The sequence below is a fragment of the Centruroides vittatus genome, unplaced genomic scaffold, assembly GCF_030686945.1.
Source record: "Centruroides vittatus isolate TY-2023 unplaced genomic scaffold, ASM3068694v2 contig_484, whole genome shotgun sequence".
In the NCBI taxonomy this organism is placed as follows: domain Eukaryota; kingdom Metazoa; phylum Arthropoda; class Arachnida; order Scorpiones; family Buthidae; genus Centruroides; species Centruroides vittatus.
In genome coordinates, this window is record NW_027122274.1 from 1,932,940 (window position 1) to 1,956,125 (window position 23,186).

At 32.8% G+C, this 23,186-nt stretch overlaps 2 protein-coding genes across 8 annotated transcripts in view; one reads left to right on the forward strand and one right to left on the reverse strand.

Annotated features, from left to right (window-relative positions):
• Positions 1-7,804: 7,804 nt before the first annotated feature.
• On the forward strand, positions 7,805-21,813 carry LOC136978008 (liprin-beta-1-like). 4 transcript variants are annotated; one of them, XM_067273643.1, is made up of 20 exons: positions 7,805-8,319; positions 9,489-9,572; positions 10,029-10,142; positions 10,205-10,336; positions 10,406-10,496; positions 10,577-10,638; positions 10,727-10,808; positions 18,215-18,288; positions 18,357-18,512; positions 18,588-18,873; positions 19,676-19,805; positions 19,886-19,981; positions 20,049-20,081; positions 20,232-20,379; positions 20,466-20,675; positions 20,751-20,876; positions 20,944-21,066; positions 21,246-21,434; positions 21,498-21,635; positions 21,705-21,813. In XM_067273643.1, the coding sequence occupies exons 1-20, from the start codon at positions 7,984-7,986 to the stop codon at positions 21,759-21,761; spliced, it is 2,667 nt and encodes an 888-aa protein (XP_067129744.1). In that variant the 5' UTR covers positions 7,805-7,983; the 3' UTR covers positions 21,762-21,813. The 4 variants fall into 4 exon arrangements, with proteins under 4 accessions (XP_067129744.1, XP_067129742.1, XP_067129743.1 ...); XM_067273641.1 differs by lacking the exon at positions 7,805-8,319 and adding an exon at positions 8,359-9,427; XM_067273644.1 differs by lacking the exon at positions 7,805-8,319 and adding an exon at positions 9,825-9,881 and having other exon boundaries at positions 9,487-9,572.
• The window catches only part of LOC136978009 (CD151 antigen-like), a 35,461-nt gene continuing 34,075 nt past the window's right edge, over positions 21,801-23,186 (reverse strand). For all 4 annotated transcript variants that reach the window (XM_067273645.1, XM_067273648.1, XM_067273647.1 and 1 more), the window contains one exon: positions 21,801-23,123. In XM_067273645.1, the coding sequence (XP_067129746.1) occupies positions 23,076-23,123 (48 nt within the window). In that variant the 3' untranslated portion in view covers positions 21,801-23,075. The remainder of the gene's footprint in view (positions 23,124-23,186) is intronic.

The following is a 23,186-nucleotide window of genomic DNA, read 5'->3' on the forward strand; positions in this document are numbered from 1 at the left end:
ACGTTCGGGTCACCACTTTGTCATTCGATCCTACTGATCTTTAGAACTAACGCTAAGCAGTCAAACACGAACAGTAACAAAAAACTTTATTAAAAAGGTGAGAACTGTCACCGACATCCTCGGCCAACACCCAGGCAAAATCCTGCAAACTTTTTCGCATCTTTTTCACGTTGCCAGCAACTCTCGTTGGCAATGTTGCCAGGCAGTGTTCGGGATCTCTGGCGCTGGCGGCCACAAGAGTATAAAAATATCTAATGAAGATTTTAGAAAATTATACAAGTATTCTAGTACTTTCAGATTATGTAAATTTCACTAATTTTATTGAAATTAACACAAATTACAATTCAATTTGGCAATTGTTGCTAGTGGTAATCAATGGTAAAAAATGGACTTCTATATCGGCCTTGCTAGCACCATTTATTAAGGTATTTTATTTTAAATACATTGCCATTTTATAATAATTAATGACATAAAGGCTTAATTTTGAGGATAGAGATGAATTTTATAAAAATAAAATTGTAAATGCTAATAACGAGTAAAATCTTCATTAAGTCCGTTCCTACTGCAGATACAACACATGTAACCCCTCCATCCCATTGACCTTTATCCACGAAACTTTAATAGCATCAATCTCCTCAATATACAAACCTCCCTGCAAAATTTCAGAAAATGTCGACAGAAGACAAGACAGGAGTTATTAAGCTGTTGATGAACGAAAACGCGAAAAGCAAAATTGATGAATAATGCCTCCCCATACAGACACACTAACATCCAAACACAGAAGAAAAACCCCAATTTTTTCTTTTTTTGCATTTCTCGACGTTTCAAGGTCCCGAGTTCAAAAATGCAAATATTTTTGGGGGAGTCATTTTTGACCGATCACCGTACTTTTCTTTTTACTTTCCCAACTCTGTTATATATAACAGTTATTTACAAGTAAACAAAAGTTAAAATGATGTATATCAATCATGCAAAGGTGCTTGGGGCCCGAGTGCAAGAAATCAGAGATTTCTATGTATTTGAGGTTAGAATATTTTTGGACTGATATTTAAAAGGGAACTCACGTCTTGTGAGTCTCCCCTCAGAGATCCGTAAGTAAGGCTTGAACTTCCACTGAAGTCATGGTTTGGTTTAATGGGATACGGCAACACAACACGTGGACGTTCTGCCAAGGAGATGCCACCCAGGAAGACTTTACGAAAAAGCGGCCTCTAGTTAGGCGTTCAAATGTGAAAAAACCCAGAAACTCCATATTGGTAGCCCGTTGGTCAGGTAAGAATCCACCACATTCTATCAATGTTCAATGGTGTTATCCATTAGGAACTGATACGCGCTCAGGTTACATATTACACTGTGTAAAATTGGTGAAATTATCTGTTTTCGAGAACATAGATTTAGTAACAAATGAAAATATGTATGTAAACGAGCGGGATGAGATTAAATTGTATAGAAAATAGGAGAGAATTCGAAAAATGATTAAATAGGATACAACAACGCAAGACAATGCGATCTGCGAATGAGATGTCATCCGGGAGGGTTTCTATGGGAAACTGGCCTTTATTTAAGTTCCTGCGGCCAGCTCGTTGGTCAGAAGTGAACTCGCGACCAATTTCAGTGGAAAAATAATTTCAAATGCTCTCCTATTTTCATGGTTTTCAAAATATCGTTTCAAGTAGTTCGTTTCGATTACAATCGATTATAATGTTTAATATTAAATTTTAATTGTTATTTTTATGCCCAAATCGTCATAAAATCGAGTGTAACATATTGGCGACACAGAAAATGAAAAGAGCCGACATTTATTTTTATAATCGCGAAATAATTAAATGATTTGTCTCTGTTCGTCAGTGACTTCATTCATTTGGATTTTGTAGTGTTAAAATGTCTCCAAGGCCAAATAAATCTTTCTTTTCGTTTAACGACCTTCTCGCCATTAGAAACTGGCATTTGTTTATATTAGCACCTGATCGTGTAAACATGAACAAGGGGTTTTTCTATACTTTTTTTTATTTCGATGAATGATAAAGCATTTTATTATATTTTAAAATCGTATATCCATTTGAAACATTGTCTTTATTGAATTAATTTAAACTTTGGAGGAAAGAAATTAAAATTTTAATTTTAAACATTTAAGCATGTAATATAAAAATTTTTTAAAAGTCAATTCCTACTTAGGCCAACAAAGAAAAATTTTATTTTAGTTACTTTTTATTAAATAATTACAATTAATATAAATATGTATATACATATGACAGAATCCCGATATTAAGTGGCAAAATAGAAAGAGAAATCGGAATTGAACCCAAAGCATAAAATTTCTTCAATTTTATTTTCTGAGAAAAATCCTTCATTCTAACCACTAAGCCACAACTGCTAACTCATTCTCGAAAATCATTTGGATAAAACGTAGCAAAAATTTTCAAAAATTTATCGATTTTCGCAAGAATTGAACTCGCATTCACCTTCACGTGAAAAATATTGAAATCCTTGCATTTTACCGATTGAGCTACTGCCTGTTGATTTCAATTTTCATTACAAACTGCTAAAACTCCATTTAAAGTATTAATAATTATGTTAATGTTACCCGTAGTATCGAAGATGGCGATGGGGAAATTTTTTTCCCTAGATACTAGACGGCGACAGGGAAATTTATTAATTTGCATAATGCGACAGATAGTACGGATACGCCCCCTAACGTTTAGATCACTCGGTATTCTACTTCGAGATTATCCATTGTTAATCTTCTTCCAGATTATCACTCGAGAATCTGATTCGAGATTACCGGAAACACGGCCATCTCGAACTGGTGAAGGAACAACAATAAGAAAATTAACACAATTGAAGCTGATAATTTCAAGTTTTTCAAAATTACATACTGATTTCCTTTAAATAATTAACTATTTGTAAGAACTAATTTGCTTTCATTACTACGGTACGAACTAAGAGGTAGTTATTACTATGTCGTTAACATAAGTAACCAATCTTTCAGCATCTGCGTCAGTTTTTGTATATATTGGGGACGATGCAATGACAATAAATAAGAATTTTTCATCCTCGGGTTTTGAGTAGATATAAAATGTGTATAATAGACGTTTCTACTCCTAATTTTTATAGTATGGGATAAAATAAACATACGCTGATATAAAAATATTGTGGGAGATGTGTCCCTTCTGTACCATATAGATCCACATCCATGTGTATGGGCAAAATTTGAAAGATATCATTTACAAATAAATGGTGTATCCCCAGGAATTTTTCGGGGGGTGGTCCGTTCGGATATGTCGGGCCCCGTCCCTCACCACCCGGTCGCCCCATTGTGGGCCTGGCCGAACCCATAATGGGCCTACTAAAAGAGGCCCTCTTAGTGCCCACTGGGCGGAAAGAGTTAAAAATAAAAATAAAAAAAATAAATGGTGTATGAACGCTTGACATTCCTTTGCGATGTCGAGCGTGATATAAATGGAAAATTTTCATTTTTTTTTTTTTCCATCTTTATTCAACATTTTTTATTCTCTAGAACTAGACAGTTCTAGAAAGTGGAATTGAATCAATGGTCTTCGATAAATCAAAGAAAATGCTTATTACTTGTAAAGAATTGTCGAAATTAGGGGTACTGAACGTTCTTGTTTGTATTTTGTCCGGGTTTCAAGGTAGTTATTTTCTTAAATTCATCTTTAAATTGGGGTTTATAATTCAGTTTTAATAACATCGAAATCAGAGTTGAAATATATTTATTTATGAAATGGTGTTGAATGACAAACTTTATATCTTATATAAAAAACATAAGAAATAGAATATAAAAAACTTGATAATAATTCAATTTTTGTGGGCCCTTGACACTTGGGGCCCAGGGCTTAAGCCTATTAGACCCTATGTAGATCCGCCCCTGGGTAAACGTAGTCTAGAATATGCAATAAGGATCGTTTAGTGCTACAAGTTTAAGCTCAAGTGTAGCCTATGCAAGTAAAAAGCTTCGAAAATAAAATAATGTTCATTAGCTTTTTACGGAGTATAATTATCGAAAATATATTAATAAGCGATGTCATAAACGGATATAGAAAGTCATATTCTGCATTTGTTTACCATTGACACATGAAAACACGAATTAAACAAGCATATAACACGTTTATCCAACTGGAAGATAAAACCATTCTTCCAGTTATATAAACATTTCAATTCAAAATAAATAATTTCTTATCATAGGAGTTTTTATCCTATCAAGAAACATTACTGTTTATCTGCTTTACTGTATCTCTGGGCAAAAAGGGGATTCCAGCATTGTCTTAATTCGTGGAAACAATTCTAAACAGTGACTTCAAAGAAAAACAATTGATACGGGGAACAGTCAAAGCTGCAGAAATTTATGAGAATTTTCTCTACTTATGATAAATAGTATTTTATGGCATATAAGACGCAACTTTTGTCCAAAAAAAGGCTTAAAAAATCACCATGAGTCTTAAATATTAAGTTACGATCTCCCATAGGTTAATGACTTCCCCAAAATCATTCATTGAAAATACGGTAAATATTTTTTCCTAAATATTCTATGCTGAAATACGATATGTAACGCTTTAAAAGAAGGTAGATATGTAAACACTTGGGACTTTCCTGTAGATATTTATAATAACCGACTGATAGCATTAACGAGAGAGTAAAGCAAACAAAACCATAACTTAGTGGAAATTCTGATTTTTATTCACTCCGAAATTAAAAGAACATCTTAATACAATAAAAAATTGTTTAAGGTTGATTAATTCTAATTATTATCGAGTAACTTATGGAAATGTATAAGCCATTAGATTACACGAAACGTCTAGTTCAGGGACTCCGAAACTTTTTTGACAGTCGATCCCTTCGAGTTTTTATCGATTCCCTCTACTTTACTATTGCGTAATTGTTGGGTTCAAGATTAGTGAGTTTCAGTCTTTAATCTCCACGAAATTCTATATCTAACTTATTTCTCTATTTTGTTTAGTTTGCAATTAACATGGCTGAAACTAGTTATTTATTATATTGGTGATTTTTAATTAACTTTTTCCATCGACCCTCGAGTCCGAATCGACCCCTGGAAGTCTATATCGATCACTTTAGGGACCCCTAGTCTACTTTCATTAGAGATGCAGAAATATACACCCGTTCAAGAAATGGCTAGGAACTTCTTAAAACGGCAAATTTCGGAATTTGCTTAAAACTACCGTATTATGCATTAATATTCATGCAAAATTTTATGCTTGACGCTTTATTATAAGTTTTCATATATCAGTTATCTAGATCATTAAATCAAACTTATTACACGCTCAACCAATATTATCACCTCTTTATTTACCCAGTACGCATTTCGATCTATCTGGCCCTTTTCAATTTGTTTTTACAAATTATAAGTATTTAAAGTGTTAATACGTTAATTGTATTTCGAAACATGTTAATATAAATGATGTTATTTAGGAACAGTACAATTATCTATACTATTCTTTCTAACATTTTATCACAAAGTAAATTTAATCGTTCAGTAAAGAAGAGAGCGTCGATTTATCTCTCATCTTAATTGTACGATATCAGATTGCATCGAAATTCGCGCAGTTAATTATATGACGTTTACACTGGCAGACGGGTAACGAATAAGCATCAGATCTTTAGAAATAACGTAACGAATCAACTATAAATCGCTCGGTAACACGCTAAGAACACTGACCCACGCCGACGCATCCAGATTCCGAGAACTCGTGACTTCACGAGATCTGTGGCTTTATTTAGACAACCCCAAACCTAGATTCTCTTCGCATTGTTGTTGGCCCGTGGAAAAATTAGTTAACAGGAATAATATTAATTCAGGATCGTGCGGTAGATTTTTTCAGTATGATGCGAGTCTTTGAAATTCCGCCCCTTAAATGTTTTTTATGCCGCCCCCTTACTGTGCCGCCTCTTTGCATCATAGCACGGCACGGCCCTGTATTAATTCCATTTAAATCGACATTTTTAATGCATTAAGCACGACTTAAAGAGCTACTTCACTGGCATAAGCAAGGAGGGATCCAGGGCCTTGTCCCCCGTTTCGTAATGGAAAAGTTATTTTTGTATATTTAGCACTTTTTATTAATTGTGGAGTTATAAGAGATTACGACAAACATAACTATTGATACAGACTAAGTATTAAAGACACAAATTTATTAAAACGCGTAGCGACTCGTACTAAATTTTAACTAGACCCCTTTACGTAGAATCTAGTTACGCTACTGCAGATTAGTAACAAATTTTATATTTATATATTATGTCGTACATTTGTATAGTATTATTATTCTCATTTGCAAACAGTTGTTAGAAAGAGGTGGAAGTCAGTAGTGGATTGTCTTTCAGAATGGAGTAGCCTATATGGTAAAAACTAGAGTTAGACTATGTTAATTATAAGGTTCCACTAATAAAATATATTAATTTGTGAATAAATTGTCGAATATAAGAAAGAAATTAAGCGTCGTACGGATTTATTAATTATAAGATTGTTTTATAATTAGGCTTATTTCAACCTAAGTATTGTGGCGGTGTTTTTAAGATTAAAATACAGATATTAAATTTGCTAACGTCTTCTATTTGATTACAGATTCATTAAGAGATTACTTTTCTCGAGAAGTACATTAACGTTGTCAATTGTATCAAACTATAGCGCGTCGGGATATCACTCGTAGTATCATTTACGCACAGCAGGTTGTAATTCCGTTAGTCTATAAGGGGTTTCATTTCACAAAGACGAACGATGACGCTAAATTTCTTAATCTATTTCGAAATATTAGATTAAGTTACTTTTGAGTTTGCTAATAATTTTATAATTTCTTTGCATCGTTGGCTTAGAATTCTGTAAAAACTTGTTTACGGTTATTACTTTGACGCGTTCCCAATTTTCCCATAAATGAATAGTAACTGTTTTCTTCTCGATGTAAGCGCATTGTTAAGACCGAGTTAATTTGGCGATTGACTCATTCCGTTCAATTTTCCGGTGTCCTAAATTTTTTTATGGTTCGACCCATATAATAATTACTCTATACTTATTCTATTGATCCTGTTTTGCAACCGAACAGCAATCTCTCTGGATCTTTCATAAAGTTCTCTTCGTGGATACGAAATAAAACGTTGATTTCGATGCACTGACAATATCAGATATCAACCGTTGAGACTAAAATGTGCTATATTTTCTTTTAATTAGAGTATAAAATAATTTTAAGTAATTAATTTACTGTGCGACGTTCTGTCAACAGATGTGTAATTTGATCGAGCGCATTGAGAGTCGTCCTTAACTTTATTTATGATTAGATAACACAAATACTTTTCCGTTGAAGAGAGTCGAATTTTCCAAATTAAATCAGAATAAAGTGAGTTTTATTGTATTAAACAGCGGTTTATATGCGCAAAAAGTACATTAGATTGTTCCAATGTCAATTCATCGAGTTTGCTTCGTGGCGAAGAAGCAAAATTAAAATTCAAATAATTTATAAAAAGTGCAAATTTTTAATCTAAGTTGTGTTGTTTTTGTATGATAAAATTCGAGACGAAGTTAGAAAGTTAGATTGCGATTTTATCAAACAATGCTTCTCAGTTTACAATAAAATGCCATAACTTCTGGTCCTAATCCTCTTAATTGAATTTCTCTGAAAGTCCTTCAATTCCTTGTAATCAACGACAAGTGGTTTTTCTCGATTATTCTCCATTTTTGATAAAAACACTTAAAAAATACCCGAAGGTTAGACAATAATTAGTCTCAGGTTGATTGCGGAGATTTAAACATCCTGCTTGAGTTAGTAAACCGAGAAAGGAAGATTGCCCCCTCTAATTGATAAATGGTTCCTTACCGAGAAAGTCCCTTTGTGTTTCGCATTAAAGAATTCGGCTATTAAATTCTATTTAGATAAGTAATTGATTTCGATTGGTCATTCGACCGTCACGTGTTATGCTCGTCACCGGATAAGGCCTCTGAAGATCATTCTTCGGAGGAGGATGGACAGCGACAAATCGCGAGGGCACAACTCTTACAAAAAATCGGGAGAGTCGGACAGCAGCGACGATTCGTGGAAACCCGAACGTGGCAAACCACCACCACCGGTAGGAATTCGACAGAGAAGGGTTCGACCCTCTACCCCGTCCGACAGCGACAGTTGCAGACCCGATTCGGGTCTGTCCACCCCCACTAGGTACGGAAGGAGACTAGGCAACAAGATCAGGAGGCCGAATGACTTCCGTGGTCCCCCTAATCCTTATTGGTTCGGGGTACCACCTTGGACGCCTTCCTGGTACGTCCAACCTCCTCCCTGTTACGGTTATCATCCGAATGAAGTAAGTGAACTCTCTTGTTTTTTTTAATTCATAAAATAATGTGTTAAGCGATAACTTCCTTCTCGCGCGCGAAAACATCTGTTTTCCTTCCACTTTCGACCAATCGGAAGCGAAGCGATGCCGACGTCATACTTACATCTGGCGATGATGACGTCAATAAATTACTCTCTCTATAGATTTTTCACCGGCCTTTTAATAATCATTTTCAAAATATATAATTTTTAAATTTCCTAATTAAATATTTCGTATTTAATTTCATTAAATACACACAATTGGTCATTCAAATGTCACGACTTGTCACGATTTCTCGCGTTACCTAAAGACGTAATCGTTTCGGTTGTTTACGTAAATATTAATGACGCGGCTTACTAAAAATGAAATAATAACGAATAAAAAGGCGCGTTTTGTTTGCTTTAAAAGCGGGGTCACGTGATCGGGTACTTAAAGAAGGCGATCTTCGGTTTTTTAGACAATCGAACTCTGTTTTATGTCAAACACGAAATATGAATAAAGCTTTGTCGAATTTAAGAGGCACTCGACGAGGTTTCGCCTCTCCCCTTCGTCGCGCGACTGATGGAATCGAAACGAGTTTCTTGGCTGCAGTTAATATCGGGTGGGAAGGAAATCGGCGCAGCGTCGCCTCGCCCACTGGCAAGGACGTGTCCCAAAAATATAACTTACGCCCAGCTCGAATTACTCGACGCTTCGACTCCATCGACTGACGATGTTTACCGACGATAAAAACTCACGGGACACTTCCGAAGACTGGTCACGTACTAGCCCCAATTTGGAGAGGGATTCTTTAGAGGAGTTGAGGGAGGAGAGACCGCACAGTCCCGTTTTAACCCATTCTTTAAGGGTTAGATCGCCTTCCAGGCATTGCTCTTCCCCCAGGCGGCCTTACGCTTTAGAATGCTGTCGAATACCTACTCCTACGTATTGTTGCAGCCCAGTTCCTCGCTGTGTACAGATGGATGTCATGCCATACTGTTGTCAGCATCCTTATCCGTGTACTCCCCTGTGGATGAGGAGTTCTCCCACACCTCAAATGGTCTGTCATACTCCTAACTATTCCAGGGGGGAGGACCCTTGGAGGAAGTATTTCAAGGTATTACAGTAGAGACGTTTGTTATTTAGTATCCTTGTAAACAATATTTTATCTGTTTTAGCCCCAGGACCAGTCTGAAGAATGCCAGCAGTTGCAGGAAAAGTTGCAAACTTTAGAAAATGATAAACAGAACTTGCTGCTGCAGGTTAGTTCTCTTTCTTTGAAATTTGGATGCTTATCACATAAAATATCCAGCATGCCACTTGATTTATGCATGATTTAAATAAATAAAAAATATTTTCAGATTATTTGCTTGTTTGCTTATTCTGAAGTTTCTAATTTCAAGGCTGAGCAGATTGTTTCCTGCATTATCTCATATATAAAACTGCTATTAGATAGATGACAAACACTCAAATAATATAATATATCTAACTCTCACTAATAAGTTCTGTTCCAGAAATGCCATGCATGAAGCATTAACACATCTGTCACTAATAGATGAGAAGATAAATCAGTGAGTTGTGCTTATATTCTTTAATTTAAAAAAAATTGCATTAAAGTTTTAAAAGCCACTGCATAGAAAATACTAATTAGCTTCGATTGTATTAAATATTAATAAACTCTACAAATTAAAATCCTATTCGTTCCCAAATTATAACAGGTGAATGTGCTAACGGAACAGATTGACATCCAGACAGATAAAATTCAGGAATTGGAAACTGAATTACAAAAGAAAAAGAAACAGCTCACTAATTCGGAAGAGATGTTGCAGCAGGTAAGTAAACGTGATGTTAATTCTTTGAAGATTTTTAATTAAATTACAGTTTATACATTTAGGAAATTATGTCTCGTGCCTCTTTGGAAAACAGTCGTTTAGATCTTTTGACCGAAATTTCCAGCTTACGACTGCAGCTGGCTGCATCTCAGCAAAAACAATTTGGCTTTGAAGAGAAATATAAAAAATTGGAGGTATTATCTAATCATTAATAAGAGCAGATTACACTTATAATTAGTAATAATGGTATTCAATCAATATAGAATGAACTATTAAGGAACAGGCTTTTAACTAAGAGTACTGAATCAGTGCTTCAGCCTTGGATGCTGAGTACAAAGTCTACTGCAGAACCAAGTAAAACTTCCTTTTGATTCTGTTTAGATAAATCAATTTACATACTTCTAAAATATTTAAATATAATGTTTGATTGTTAGGTACAGAAATTGAAAAACTCAGGAAAACTTTAGAATCAGTTATGGAAGCTAATAAAGATAAAGTATGTATTCTAAAGATATTTGGCAATTACCTTTTATATTATATATATATATATTATTTTTTTTTATTGAATTTCAAAAATTATTTAGGAAAAGAAAATCATAGACTTAAAAACAGCTGTTAACAGATATAAAGATCTGCAAGAAATTCTTTCAGGTGAAGAAGGAAAGGGTATGTGTGTACCATAATACCATTTATTTCCTGGATTCTAAGATGCACCAGTTTGAAATTGAATTTTCAGATTTTTTCATTAACTTTTTAACAATATTTCCTTCCATAACATTTAATAAAACTGACCAACAAATCAAAACAGTATTACATGTGCCATGAAAAAGATAATGTTTTATGGCAACTCTATTTTCATTCTGTGTAGGATCTATCATATCATCATAAAAACATGGGTATTTAAATGTTAAAAAAAAGTTTAATATGCCATTCTTTAGCAGCAAAGGTCATTTGAACTTATGTGAGCATCAAGAAACACATCCAAAGCAATCTAGTATTGATGCATAATGCATAATGTTCTCTATTCACAATGATTTCCAATTATTTTTTGAACAATGAATATGAGAAGCCATCAATTCTAAGATGTGCTTTCACTTTATTTTAAATGCATTTTTACTTGTCCAGTGTCTTAGAATCATGGAAATCACAGTAATACAAAAAGAAACAATTATAAAATCATAATAGAGCAATTTTTAACCAAATATTTTCATTTGAAATTCTTAAAGTTGTATAATATATTTATAGAAATATTTAATTCTTCTGTAAAATTTTGTATGTATCCCAAAACACAAGAACTTAGAGTGTAGATACAAACATTGCATCAGGCTATACCCCACTTTGCTACATAATGGCTAAATCATTGGTTTTCAACAAGAGTGCCATGAAATATGGGCTGAACTGCACAATAGCACTCTTTCATATATTACTAAAAGTATCAATATAGGGTTATTGCATATTTTGTAAAGAGGTATGGGTGCTTCAATAAAAACAAAAGTTATGAAGTTAAAGTATTACTATGAAAAAGAGGATAAAAAACATTGAGCTAAATACAAGCATTAAATGAATGGGGAAAAAGTTTGGGGCTTCTCTGTATGGCCTTGCATACCTGAAGGTTACAGAGAGAGGCCTCAAATTGTTTCACCTTCTTGTCATGTGTCCAGCTGTCTTTAGTCAAACTAAAATACTGAAAGGATTCAAACATTTCACACAGGTGCTCTATAATTCTGCCATTTAAACCATGCCATTATCTTTGTAAATCTTCGTCCAATGGCGATAATTATGATTAATTATTTGAAGACAAAGTCCTTCCAAAATAAGGAACCACCATTTATTGTGTTTCTGGACATTACATTTTTAATTACTTTATATTTGTGTTTTTTAAAGGAATGTTTGGCGGCCAGTAGCCTCAAAGGAAAGGTCAGTCGCCAAAAATGTAATGTCCAGAACACAATAAATGGTGGTTCCTTATTTTGGGAAGGACTTTGTCTTCAAATAATTAATCATGCCATTATCTTTCATGGGACTCCAGATAGGATTTATTTCCATGCAAATGGGATTGGAGGTGCACAACATCCAAGCCAACAAATAATGCAACTGCATTTCTTTATCTAGTAGCAAAAGCCTGATATAACCCAATGCAATGTTTGTGTCTAGACTTTTTAAGCTATAAATTTTGTTGTTATGCTATTATTTCCAATTTCTTTCAGAAAAAATTTATCCAGAAGAATTTTATGCTAAGTTAAAGTATTTTCTGGATGGATAATCAAACTTTTGAAATATGTATTCTGTAATTAATTTATTTCAATCATGAATAGAAGAATTTAAAAGTAATTCACAACAGAAAAATTAATGGAGATTAATTATATATGTTTAAAATTCATTTTTTTTCCAAATTTATGTTAACATATTCAAATATGTATAAATATCAATTTCAAATATCTTACAACATTTTTTGACCAGTTTCAAAATATTTGACAAATAACATTAATTTTTGACTTATAAAATAGATTCTTAAATAAAAGTATTTAATAGACATTTCAATTAATTTATATTTATGTATTAAATTATGAAAAAAGGTAATTTATGATTTAAAAAAAATGCATTATATATATGAAGCGTGCAATGCCATAAGGTTGTAAATGCCATTTTTCTCAAAATACGTTTTATTGAAGAAATGAATTTTAAATGCAATGTTTTTTCCTACAAAAAATATTGTGGCAATAGTGGCGCTCTAAGTGGCTATATTTTGAAGATGAATTTATGTGCAAGCCATAATGTTTTAAGTGCCAAAGTGCAAGCCACGTGACTTTTGGCGCGTAAGATGTTACGGTTTACATTTACATCATTTTGTTATTCCAATTTGTATTGCAGTGAGTTTTTTACGTAGAACCGGATAACTGAATGCCAGTTTATTAATAGTTAACCTGTATCATTTTATTATTTGATATTTCAAAATGATATTCGGATTTCCATTAATCTTTCAAATTTGAAGTTTTTAAATACATTTTAACTTTTATTACACTAAATTAATACCTTATTGTTTATATTTTCCTTTGTTTATCATAATTATATTACAATTGATAAAGATTACAGCCCAGTTCAAGTACCAAAACTGTGGGCCCAACATTGTTGAAGCCAGGAAGCAGTGACTAATAGATTATTAAAGAGAAAACAACACCTTTCTTAAATTCCAGCAAAAGTTTAACTATATAAGAACGTTTTCAACTGATTTCATCAGTCTTCTTCAGTTACTTGAACAAAAACAAAAAGAAGAAAGAACCAAATTCAAATTTACAAAATCACGAGAATGGAAAGAATTCTCGTGATTGCGCAGACTATGCAAAAACGATGTACCGATAAACGGTAAAAAATGCAAATTCTTGACAAAAAAATGCAGATTCTTGACAAACTATATATAATATCACAATCTTACGTTATCCAATGAATGATTTCCAAGCAGACGATAGCCCATCTGCGTCCCTGTGGTTGATGCAATGGGATGTTAATTGTGCCCTATATATTTCTAATTTCTCCAAATGTCTAACGGCCTGTTTAGATTTAGTGGCTTTTATGATGGAAGCACTATCCCAGTGTACCGTGATCTCCTGTTGCTTAGCAAATGCTGCTAGGACTGTGCTGTCAACTGTCCTCTTAACTGATTGCTTATGCTCTTTTATTCTTTGCTGTAAACCACGCAAGGTGGCCCCAATGTACACTAGATCGGATTTAAAACGTTGGTCCCTGATTGGAATTGAGTACACTCCTGTTAGCTCATTTGGTTTCTCTTTCCTCTTATCATTCCTTAACAGACGGTATACTGTCGGGTTGCGCCTATATATTATGCGTAAGTTCCTTTCTTTGGATACCTTCTTAACAATACTTTTAATAAACGGAATATAGTCCATGACCACTGTTTTTTTCTGTTCAGTTCTGTGTTGTTGATGTTTACGTCTCTGTATATCCGTAATTAGACGGTTCACTACCCTTCTCTGATAGCCAAACTGTGTTGCTACGCTTCTTACGTACTCCAACTCCTTGTACGTGTCGCAAATACTTGAGCAATGTGTGTAAGCTCGTTGTATCCATGCTCGTAAAGCCGCTAACTTAAACTGTTCAGGATCCACGGAGTTTCTGGGTATGATGCTAGGTTGATATACCGGTTTCCTGAAGATATCCGTCTGTATCTCCCCATCCTTACATGTGATCGTCAAGTCCAAGAAGTTAACCCTAAAGTCACTCTCTTGGTCCAACTCCAATGTGAGTCCGTAGGGGTTGCTGTTGATTGCATCAAGAAAGCGACGGGTATTGCGATCATTATGCCATATGATGAATATGTCATCAACATATCTGGTATAGAAAACTATGTCTTCTTGGAATGAAGGTAATATATTGCATTCTAGGTTTCGTAGGACCAATTCACAGAGCATCGCTGATATGGGACTACCCATCGGGACTCCCCTTCCTTGCATGTATGTTTTCCCTTGAAATTCAAAGAAAGAAGAATGACAGATGAGATCAGCTAATTCCAAAATTTGCCTTTTGTATTTGAATGAATTCACGATGTTGTTAAACAAGAAGTCCCTTAAGGCGCAGAAGCACGGAGGGAGTTTTATCGAGGGATACAAGGCCTTAAAGTCCATAACCGTCATGTGTTCCTTGTCCTTAAGCATAATTACATTCATTCTATGTACGAGTTGCAAGGAGTCTTTGATGCAATAAGGGTAATCCTGGATCTTATCCCGAATAAATCTGCACAAGTTGCTTTGCATTGTGCGCAAGACGCACAAACCAGGCTATCAGATAAGACCCGTAGTGGAAAAATGTAATGCACCCACGTTCGCACTAGAAAAGCAACTTGTCAGATTTATTCGGGATAAGATCCAGGATTACCCTTATTGCATCAAAGACTCCTTGCAACTCGTACATAGAATGAATGTAATTATGCTTAAGGACAAGGAACACATGACGGTTATGGACTTTAAGGCCTTGTATCCCTCGATAAAACTCCCTCCGTGCTTCTGCGCCTTAAGGGACTTCTTGTTTAACAACATCGTGAATTCATTCAAATACAAAAGGCAAATTTTGGAATTAGCTGATCTCATCTGTCATTCTTCTTTCTTTGAATTTCAAGGGAAAACATACATGCAAGGAAGGGGAGTCCCGATGGGTAGTCCCATATCAGCGATGCTCTGTGAATTGGTCCTACGAAACCTAGAATGCAATATATTACCTTCATTCCAAGAAGACATAGTTTTCTATACCAGATATGTTGATGACATATTCATCATATGGCATAATGATCGCAATACCCGTCGCTTTCTTGATGCAATCAACAGCAACCCCTACGGACTCACATTGGAGTTGGACCAAGAGAGTGACTTTAGGGTTAACTTCTTGGACTTGACGATCACATGTAAGGATGGGGAGATACAGACGGATATCTTCAGGAAACCGGTATATCAACCTAGCATCATACCCAGAAACTCCGTGGATCCTGAACAGTTTAAGTTAGCGGCTTTACGAGCATGGATACAACGAGCTTACACACATTGCTCAAGTATTTGCGACACGTACAAGGAGTTGGAGTACGTAAGAAGCGTAGCAACACAGTTTGGCTATCAGAGAAGGGTAGTGAACCGTCTAATTACGGATATACAGAGACGTAAACATCAACAACACAGAACTGAACAGAAAAAAACAGTGGTCATGGACTATATTCCGTTTATTAAAAGTATTGTTAAGAAGGTATCCAAAGAAAGGAACTTACGCATAATATATAGGCGCAACCCGACAGTATACCGTCTGTTAAGGAATGATAAGAGGAAAGAGAAACCAAATGAGCTAACAGGAGTGTACTCAATTCCAATCAGGGACCAACGTTTTAAATCCGATCTAGTGTACATTGGGGCCACCTTGCGTGGTTTACAGCAAAGAATAAAAGAGCATAAGCAATCAGTTAAGAGGACAGTTGACAGCACAGTCCTAGCAGCATTTGCTAAGCAACAGGAGATCACGGTACACTGGGATAGTGCTTCCATCATAAAAGCCACTAAATCTAAACAGGCCGTTAGACATTTGGAGAAATTAGAAATATATAGGGCACAATTAACATCCCATTGCATCAACCACAGGGACGCAGATGGGCTATCGTCTGCTTGGAAATCATTCATTGGATAACGTAAGATTGTGATATTATATATAGTTTGTCAAGAATCTGCATTTTTTGTCAAGAATTTGCATTTTTTACCGTTTATCGGTACATCGTTTTTGCATAGTCTGCGCAATCACGAGAATTCTTTCCATTCTCGTGATTTTGTAAATTTGAATTTGGTTCTTTCTTCTTTGTTTTTTTGTTCAAGTAACTGAAGAAGACTGATGAAATCAGTTGAAAACGTTCTTATATAGTTAAACTTTTGCTGGAATTTAAGAAAGGTGTTGTTTTCTCTTTATTATACCAGTTCCAGTAGGTTCGTTATTCATTTTTAATAGATTATTGCCAGTTTTTAATGTTAAAATTGATATTGAATTTGTAAATTGTGTTTAATAATTTAAATGTAAGTTTTTGGTATTCAAAACCGTTTTTCAGCTGTAGAAACATTAATTTTATGATTGCAATTGTTTTTGGCATTTACAACTTTATGCACTTGCACAATTTTGGCATTTACAACGTTATGGCTCTAACTCTGTTTTTAAACTTTTTTTGTTTCCTTACCATCATACTTAGGTGTTTGAAATTAAACCCAATGTTTTATTTCAAAGTGTAAATTGTTAAAACAATTTTTATAGCATTTGATTAAAGTTTGTTTATTAGAAAAAGTGTTTTTTCTCTCTCCTGAAAAGTTTGTTTTTTGGCATTTACAACATTATGGCATTTCACGCTTCATATATATATATATATATATATATATATATATATATGTTATGGGCCAAATGATGAATAGTGACTAAAACAGCAATACAGCCTGATTAATAAGTTAATATTTAATTGACCATTATGCATGAAGCTACACTCTTTTGGGCAATTTGATTCTCAAAAAAAAAGCTCACTATTTTCATTAAAAACTAATTTATTTTTGTAAATTATTTCAAAATATTTTAAGAAAGACTCACTCATATGGTTGATATTAATACAGGTGTATTTATTGTATTAAACCAGTGATTCTTTTTCAATCCACTGCACCCTTTGTTCCATAAAGTTATACCCAACTTCCCTAACCCATTTTCTCTTGTGTGAGAAAAGATTGGAAATATCCTTAGGAAAACTTTTCTATGAATATCACACTTTGTGCCCTTACTGTACATTGTTCTCAACATCTGGAAACCATTAAATGCAATGTTTCCTCTTATCCGTTTAACAGAGGAAAGGGAACGGCTGTCAGTGACCCCAACTTTTGCCTTTGGTCACCGTTCAGTACCCTGGCTCCAGTGCCCCCTAGATTTACTCACCGCCCACAGGCGGTAGTGCCCACTTTGAGAACCACTGTATTAAACACTTTATTAATCAACAGAATCATTATTAAATAAGTAAACATCAGCAATTACTTTGCATACAGCATTCAACAAAATGTAAGTATTATTAAAACTGTGTCAAACTTGAATATTTTTTAAAAAGTAAGTGAAATTTTCACACAATGTTCTAATGTTAACAAAAAGTATTGTAAAAATCAACTTAAAGGAAACTTTTTGGTATTTGGTATAAAAAAAATTTAATATTTTGTCAGATGATCACTCCTCAAAGTATCATCATCACCACTTTGCTTGATGGATGATAGCAGTATTCATATTGTCTAGTCAATGTGATAAATTATCACAAAGAATGTAAAATTTATTACACCTGATGATGATTGTCATTATTCATAATGACCAGGCATTGTTTATAATGCCCATATCAATCACTTGGTCCGTAACATATATATGGTGCAATATCATGATTTTTGTTTGATGAGAAAAAGTATTTTTGACAAATTTTGTAAGGAAATAAAAGAAAAAATTACAGGACCAATAAATATATTTTCAGAATTAATTAGAAAATACATCACCTAAACCTAATAATAATTTATTTATTTCAATAGATGTTCCTCAAGATCTTCGAACTTCTCACGATTCATTATTTGTTCCCTCTCCCTATGGAACAGTAAATTCAAAAGTATGATCTTAAACACACTTTTGTCTGTGGCAATTTTAAGATTTTAATTAATTTCTATTTCATTTCAGAAATCTGAATATAATTATCATTCCTTCAGTAAGCCTCCTCCCACACCAAGATCTATAGATGTCACGAGGCCATTTTCTGCAGATTTGTTTCGATCTAGTCCTTTCAAGGAACCAAATATTCAAAGTGGTGGAAACTTACTTCGCCCTTATTCCAAAGTATTAAAAATATATCACTCTCTCATCGCATTTAATTTTATTTTAATCTATAATGATACGTTAAAATTATTACAGACTCCACCACCCAGATTTCATTCCAGCAGTTTGTCTAGACCACCAAGCTTTGAAGCATCATCGTTTATACACATTCCTACTAAATCAGTAATAAGTGGCAGTGACATATGGGAAACACCACAAAGTAAATCGAATCCTACTTCTCCCACTACTCAAGCCATATCATATCAAAGTCTTTACAATCCCAGTTTGGATAATTTCAATACTGCAAGGAATAAACGTTCAGGATTTATGCATAACAGTTGGTTTAGAAGGAAAAAGCGAAGCAACAGTACTCCAGAATTAGGTATGTCTATAATAAAAATAGACTTTTAAGCAGGGCTGCAGAGTTGGTAAAAAAACACTCAACTCTGACTCCTGATAATTTTAGTAGGCCACTCCTACTCCGGCAAAATTAAATACCAAGTCATTTTATGGGGGGCAGACACTCATAGGGGTACCCTACCCTGAACTCTGAAAGGAGCCCAGGGCATTTACCCAAATACTTTTATAGTTAGTATTTTTAATATTCTACATTAATATTTATTTGTATAAAAAATTAAGTTATTTTTATTAAATATTTAATAAGAGGAGAAAGGGGACGATAAAATTTTACATCTACATATATTCAACAGCATTTGCACTTCAATTTCACCTTTCCAGAAGTTAGTCCAACTAAAAAGTGTGCAATCTAGCTACTTCAGCTCCTTGTTCAGAAAAGAAAAATATATACTCTGATCAATTAGTCTGGTTCATTCGGAAAAATAGAGTACTTATTTAGAGCAGGATAATAAAGGAATGATTCAAAAATATTCAAATTCAATTGGGTCAAAATAATTTAACTACTAAACACAAATACTATAAAGAACATTACATATTTAATAAATTAAATTGCTGGATTTTGTATTTAAAATAAATGAATTATAACAAAATACAAAACAATTTTAAAAAATTAATAAATATATAATTAGTTTTTTTATTTAAATGAAAAAAATTTAATTAAATTTAAAATGTCAGAGTCAGAGTCAACACTTTTTCTGACTCCGACTCCACAGCCCTGCTTTTAAGTATTGTATATTAAGTGACAATAAAACTTTAATTTTCCATAGCACAATGTGAAATGAAAGATTTTGATGAAAGAGCCTCTATGCGCAGTTCTAGAAGTCGTTATTCATCTTTACCCACAAGTCCTGTACCAATTGGAAAGGAAAAAAAAGGTTTTAGGAAATTATTTGGCAGGTATTAATATATTATTTACACTGCATCTACTATTTTTATATATATATATGTTGAATAACAACAAAAATTTGATTTATTAGAGCAAAACAAGATAAATTTTCAAAATTAAATCAAAATGAACAAACTTTAGACAGGCTAAACAAAGAATGGTCACCTTCTCTCACAACTGATCCAATGTAAGTATGAATGTAGAATATTTTTAATTAAAAATTGCCATTTTCTACATACAAAAACTCTTTCCAGCCCCAAAACAAAAATGAAATTCACTGTAGAAGGGTGAGTTTCTATCAGTTTTTTCCAAGACACTAACTCATTAATGGTGTGCTTGTGTTCATGGGTTCCAATAACAATGAAAAAAAATTAACAAGAAGTCTATTAGATTCTGGTCATTTTTGATAATTTTAATAGAATTTTTTTAATCTTTAGAATTGGTGTACCTTTCTCTAATTGGGATACTGACACAGTTGTCGAATGGATGGACGAAATTGGTCTAGGAATGTATCGTAATGAATGCAAAAAGTGGATCAAAAATGGTGATCAGTTATTAAAAGCAACTAATGCCAATCTAGAAAAAGTACACATGAATCCTTAAAAATTTTATTATTAATAATTTGTTACTTAATACTAAATTATTTTCTAATCACTCTTTTAATTAACCAGGAATTAAAAATCAAAAATAGTCTGCATCGTAAGAAACTTCGACTAGCTTTACAGACAATAGGATCTGAAAGCAGAGGACTGGACGAGATAGCAGGACAGTTAGATTATCATTGGGTAATTAGCTGGTTAGATGATATTGGCTTGCCACAGTACAAAGATATATTTGCCGAGGCTCGTATAGACGGAAGGGTTTTGCACTATCTCACTGTTGTAATTATCAATTATTGTGATCATTGTTATTTTTATGTAATGTCAAGAATTAAATGCTTTCTCTTCTTTTTACAGGAAGATTTGATTACTTTAAAAGTAACAAATTTATTACATTTCACCAGTATCAAGAGAGGCATTCAAATGCTGAGAAGATATAATTTTTATCCTTCTTGCTTGATAAGAAGATCGGTTCCAAATGAAGTAAATCATCACTTTAAATTAACAGTTGGCACATTAAATGCAATTTTTTTAAATAAAACTTTTTCAGGAAATCTCAGCAAACTTAATTATTAGATGGACAAATCACAGGATTATGGAGTGGTTGAAAACTGTTGATCTTTCAGAATATGCTCCTAATTTAAGAGGAAGTGGTGTCCATGGAGCTTTAATGGTATTATTGCACATTATACTATATTAAGAGTAAAAGCAGCAAGTTGCACTGTTATTGTTTAGTTTTTAGATATGCCTTACCTTGATGTTTCTAAATTAATCGTAACTGGCATACAGGAAGCTTCCATGATAGTTGAATTTAGAATATTTAACTACTCTTCCAATTTTGTATAATTTCAGGTGTATGAAAATAGTTTTAATGGAGATCTTTTAGCATCTTTACTCAATATACCTTCTTCTAAGACACTTTTAAGAAGACATCTGTCTCTTCGCTTTAAAGAACTTTTAGGCAATGAAGTAATGCAGAATAAGAGAGATTCTGAAAACAAACCTGGTTTTATCATCCTCACACCAACTGCTAAAATCAAGGTCAGTTTTCTTCTAATTTATAGTTAGTTTAAAAGTTGGTATATTAAGCAATCTGTACTACAGGCAGGGCGAAAGAGACACTTTAGACTCAGTTTCCGAAACAGATCCATGCTGGACATGGAAGATTTTGTTTGTCCTCTGGAGACCAATTTACCCGATTATAATATTCAGATTATTCCACAGGAAACAGATTCAAAAAAGGTTAACATTAATATATTTTAATTTATATTATGCTATTATTAAAATTACTTATTTTAAAATCAATTCTAGGATAATGAAAAAGAAACAGAAGATTTATCCTTGCCAGTAACAGATACAAGTGTGTAATAACTCAGTTATCATAATATTAATAAAATAACACAATGGTTTTCAATCAGAATTTGTAAATATTTATTTAGTACTACTTTTTTTAAATAAGTAATATTGTACATTTTAACATATACATACACACATACACACACAGTATGATGTTTCATTCTTAAGAAATAAATACCATAACTATCCTAAATAAAAATTAAAATTCTTTTAATTTTTATTTAAAAACAGATTCAGTGTAATATAAAATTTGTGCATGCTTGTATCGTTCAGTGTAGAAAAAAAATCCAAGCTTAACACACATTACATGAAAACTGTAGCCTACATTTTTCATAAAAAAATTGTTATTTGTACATAAAATATTTTTTAATTGAAATCTATATATATTGTATATAAAATAAGAAACATGCCTGTTCCAGCATTTTGTATTTACAAAAACATCAATAAATATCAAATATATTTAGATTAAATAAAAAATCTTGATTAAATAATCACAAACATAATTAAATTTGTTTGGTGGAAGTAATACAATTTAATTTTTAAGTACAGTTCAGTAAAAAGGTTATAAGTTGTTTTTCTGAAACTACTTAATAGAAAAGTTCTTGTTGTTTTATTTAAAATAACTGGTAAATGCAGAAAGTTGCAAATTGACAGTAGTTAAAACAATATTCCTTTTAAAGATAATTTTGTTTATTAAAAAATTACAATTAATATATTGTAGAACAATGTACAAATTCTCTGATTAACAAAAATCCATCTCTTATTTTCCTAAGAAATTTTGTTATATAATATTTAATGTAAAAACAATTTTCTTTGGGAAGCATTATATCTTTCTGCATTTAGCAATTCAAGTTATATTGCTTTTGTTTATTTTGTGATATATTTTTAAAAATTATATATATGACAAATATCCACAATAAATGCAGGATTTTTAACTGAAATGTTAAAAAAACATAATTATAAGTTAGCATACAATAAAAAATTTTATATTAAAAAAAACAAAAATAGACATGCTGTAAATGAAAGACAATTTTTCAGTTGAGGCATGGACGGAATATTTCTGCAACGAATTTCTAACAAATATAATTTGATCACTATTTTTATCTTAAAAATTAAATAGAAAAAGATTATATATAAATTATATAAGATGCATATAAGATATCTATAGTTTCATTCTTTTACAGTTCAATAAGAAATGCAGAGAATTAAAAGGTTATAAATTAATAAATCTTAGAATATTTGTTATCACAAAGTTCAAATACAAAGCACAAACCACTTTATGTCCAATAAACTTTAGAATTCAAACTGAAAGCTTCACTTGTATCTCTAATTAATTAGCATGAACAAGGTACAGGAGAGAATCATGCCAACAATCTAAATAATAAAAACAAATTATAATTATTTATAAAGTTCCAACACAACAAATTAATTAAATAA

Excerpts from the sequence above, each read along its gene's own strand:
- LOC136978008 (XM_067273641.1), top strand. The coding sequence starts at position 9,044 with ATGTTTACCGACGATAAAAACTCACGGGACACTTCCGAAGACTGGTCA. Across the intron at positions 10,143-10,204 it reads CGGAAGAGATGTTGCAGCAG|GAAATTATGTCTCGTGCCTC; the intron begins GTAAGTAAACGT and ends TTATACATTTAG. Across the intron at positions 21,067-21,245 it reads GTGTCCATGGAGCTTTAATG|GTGTATGAAAATAGTTTTAA; the intron begins GTATTATTGCAC and ends GTATAATTTCAG.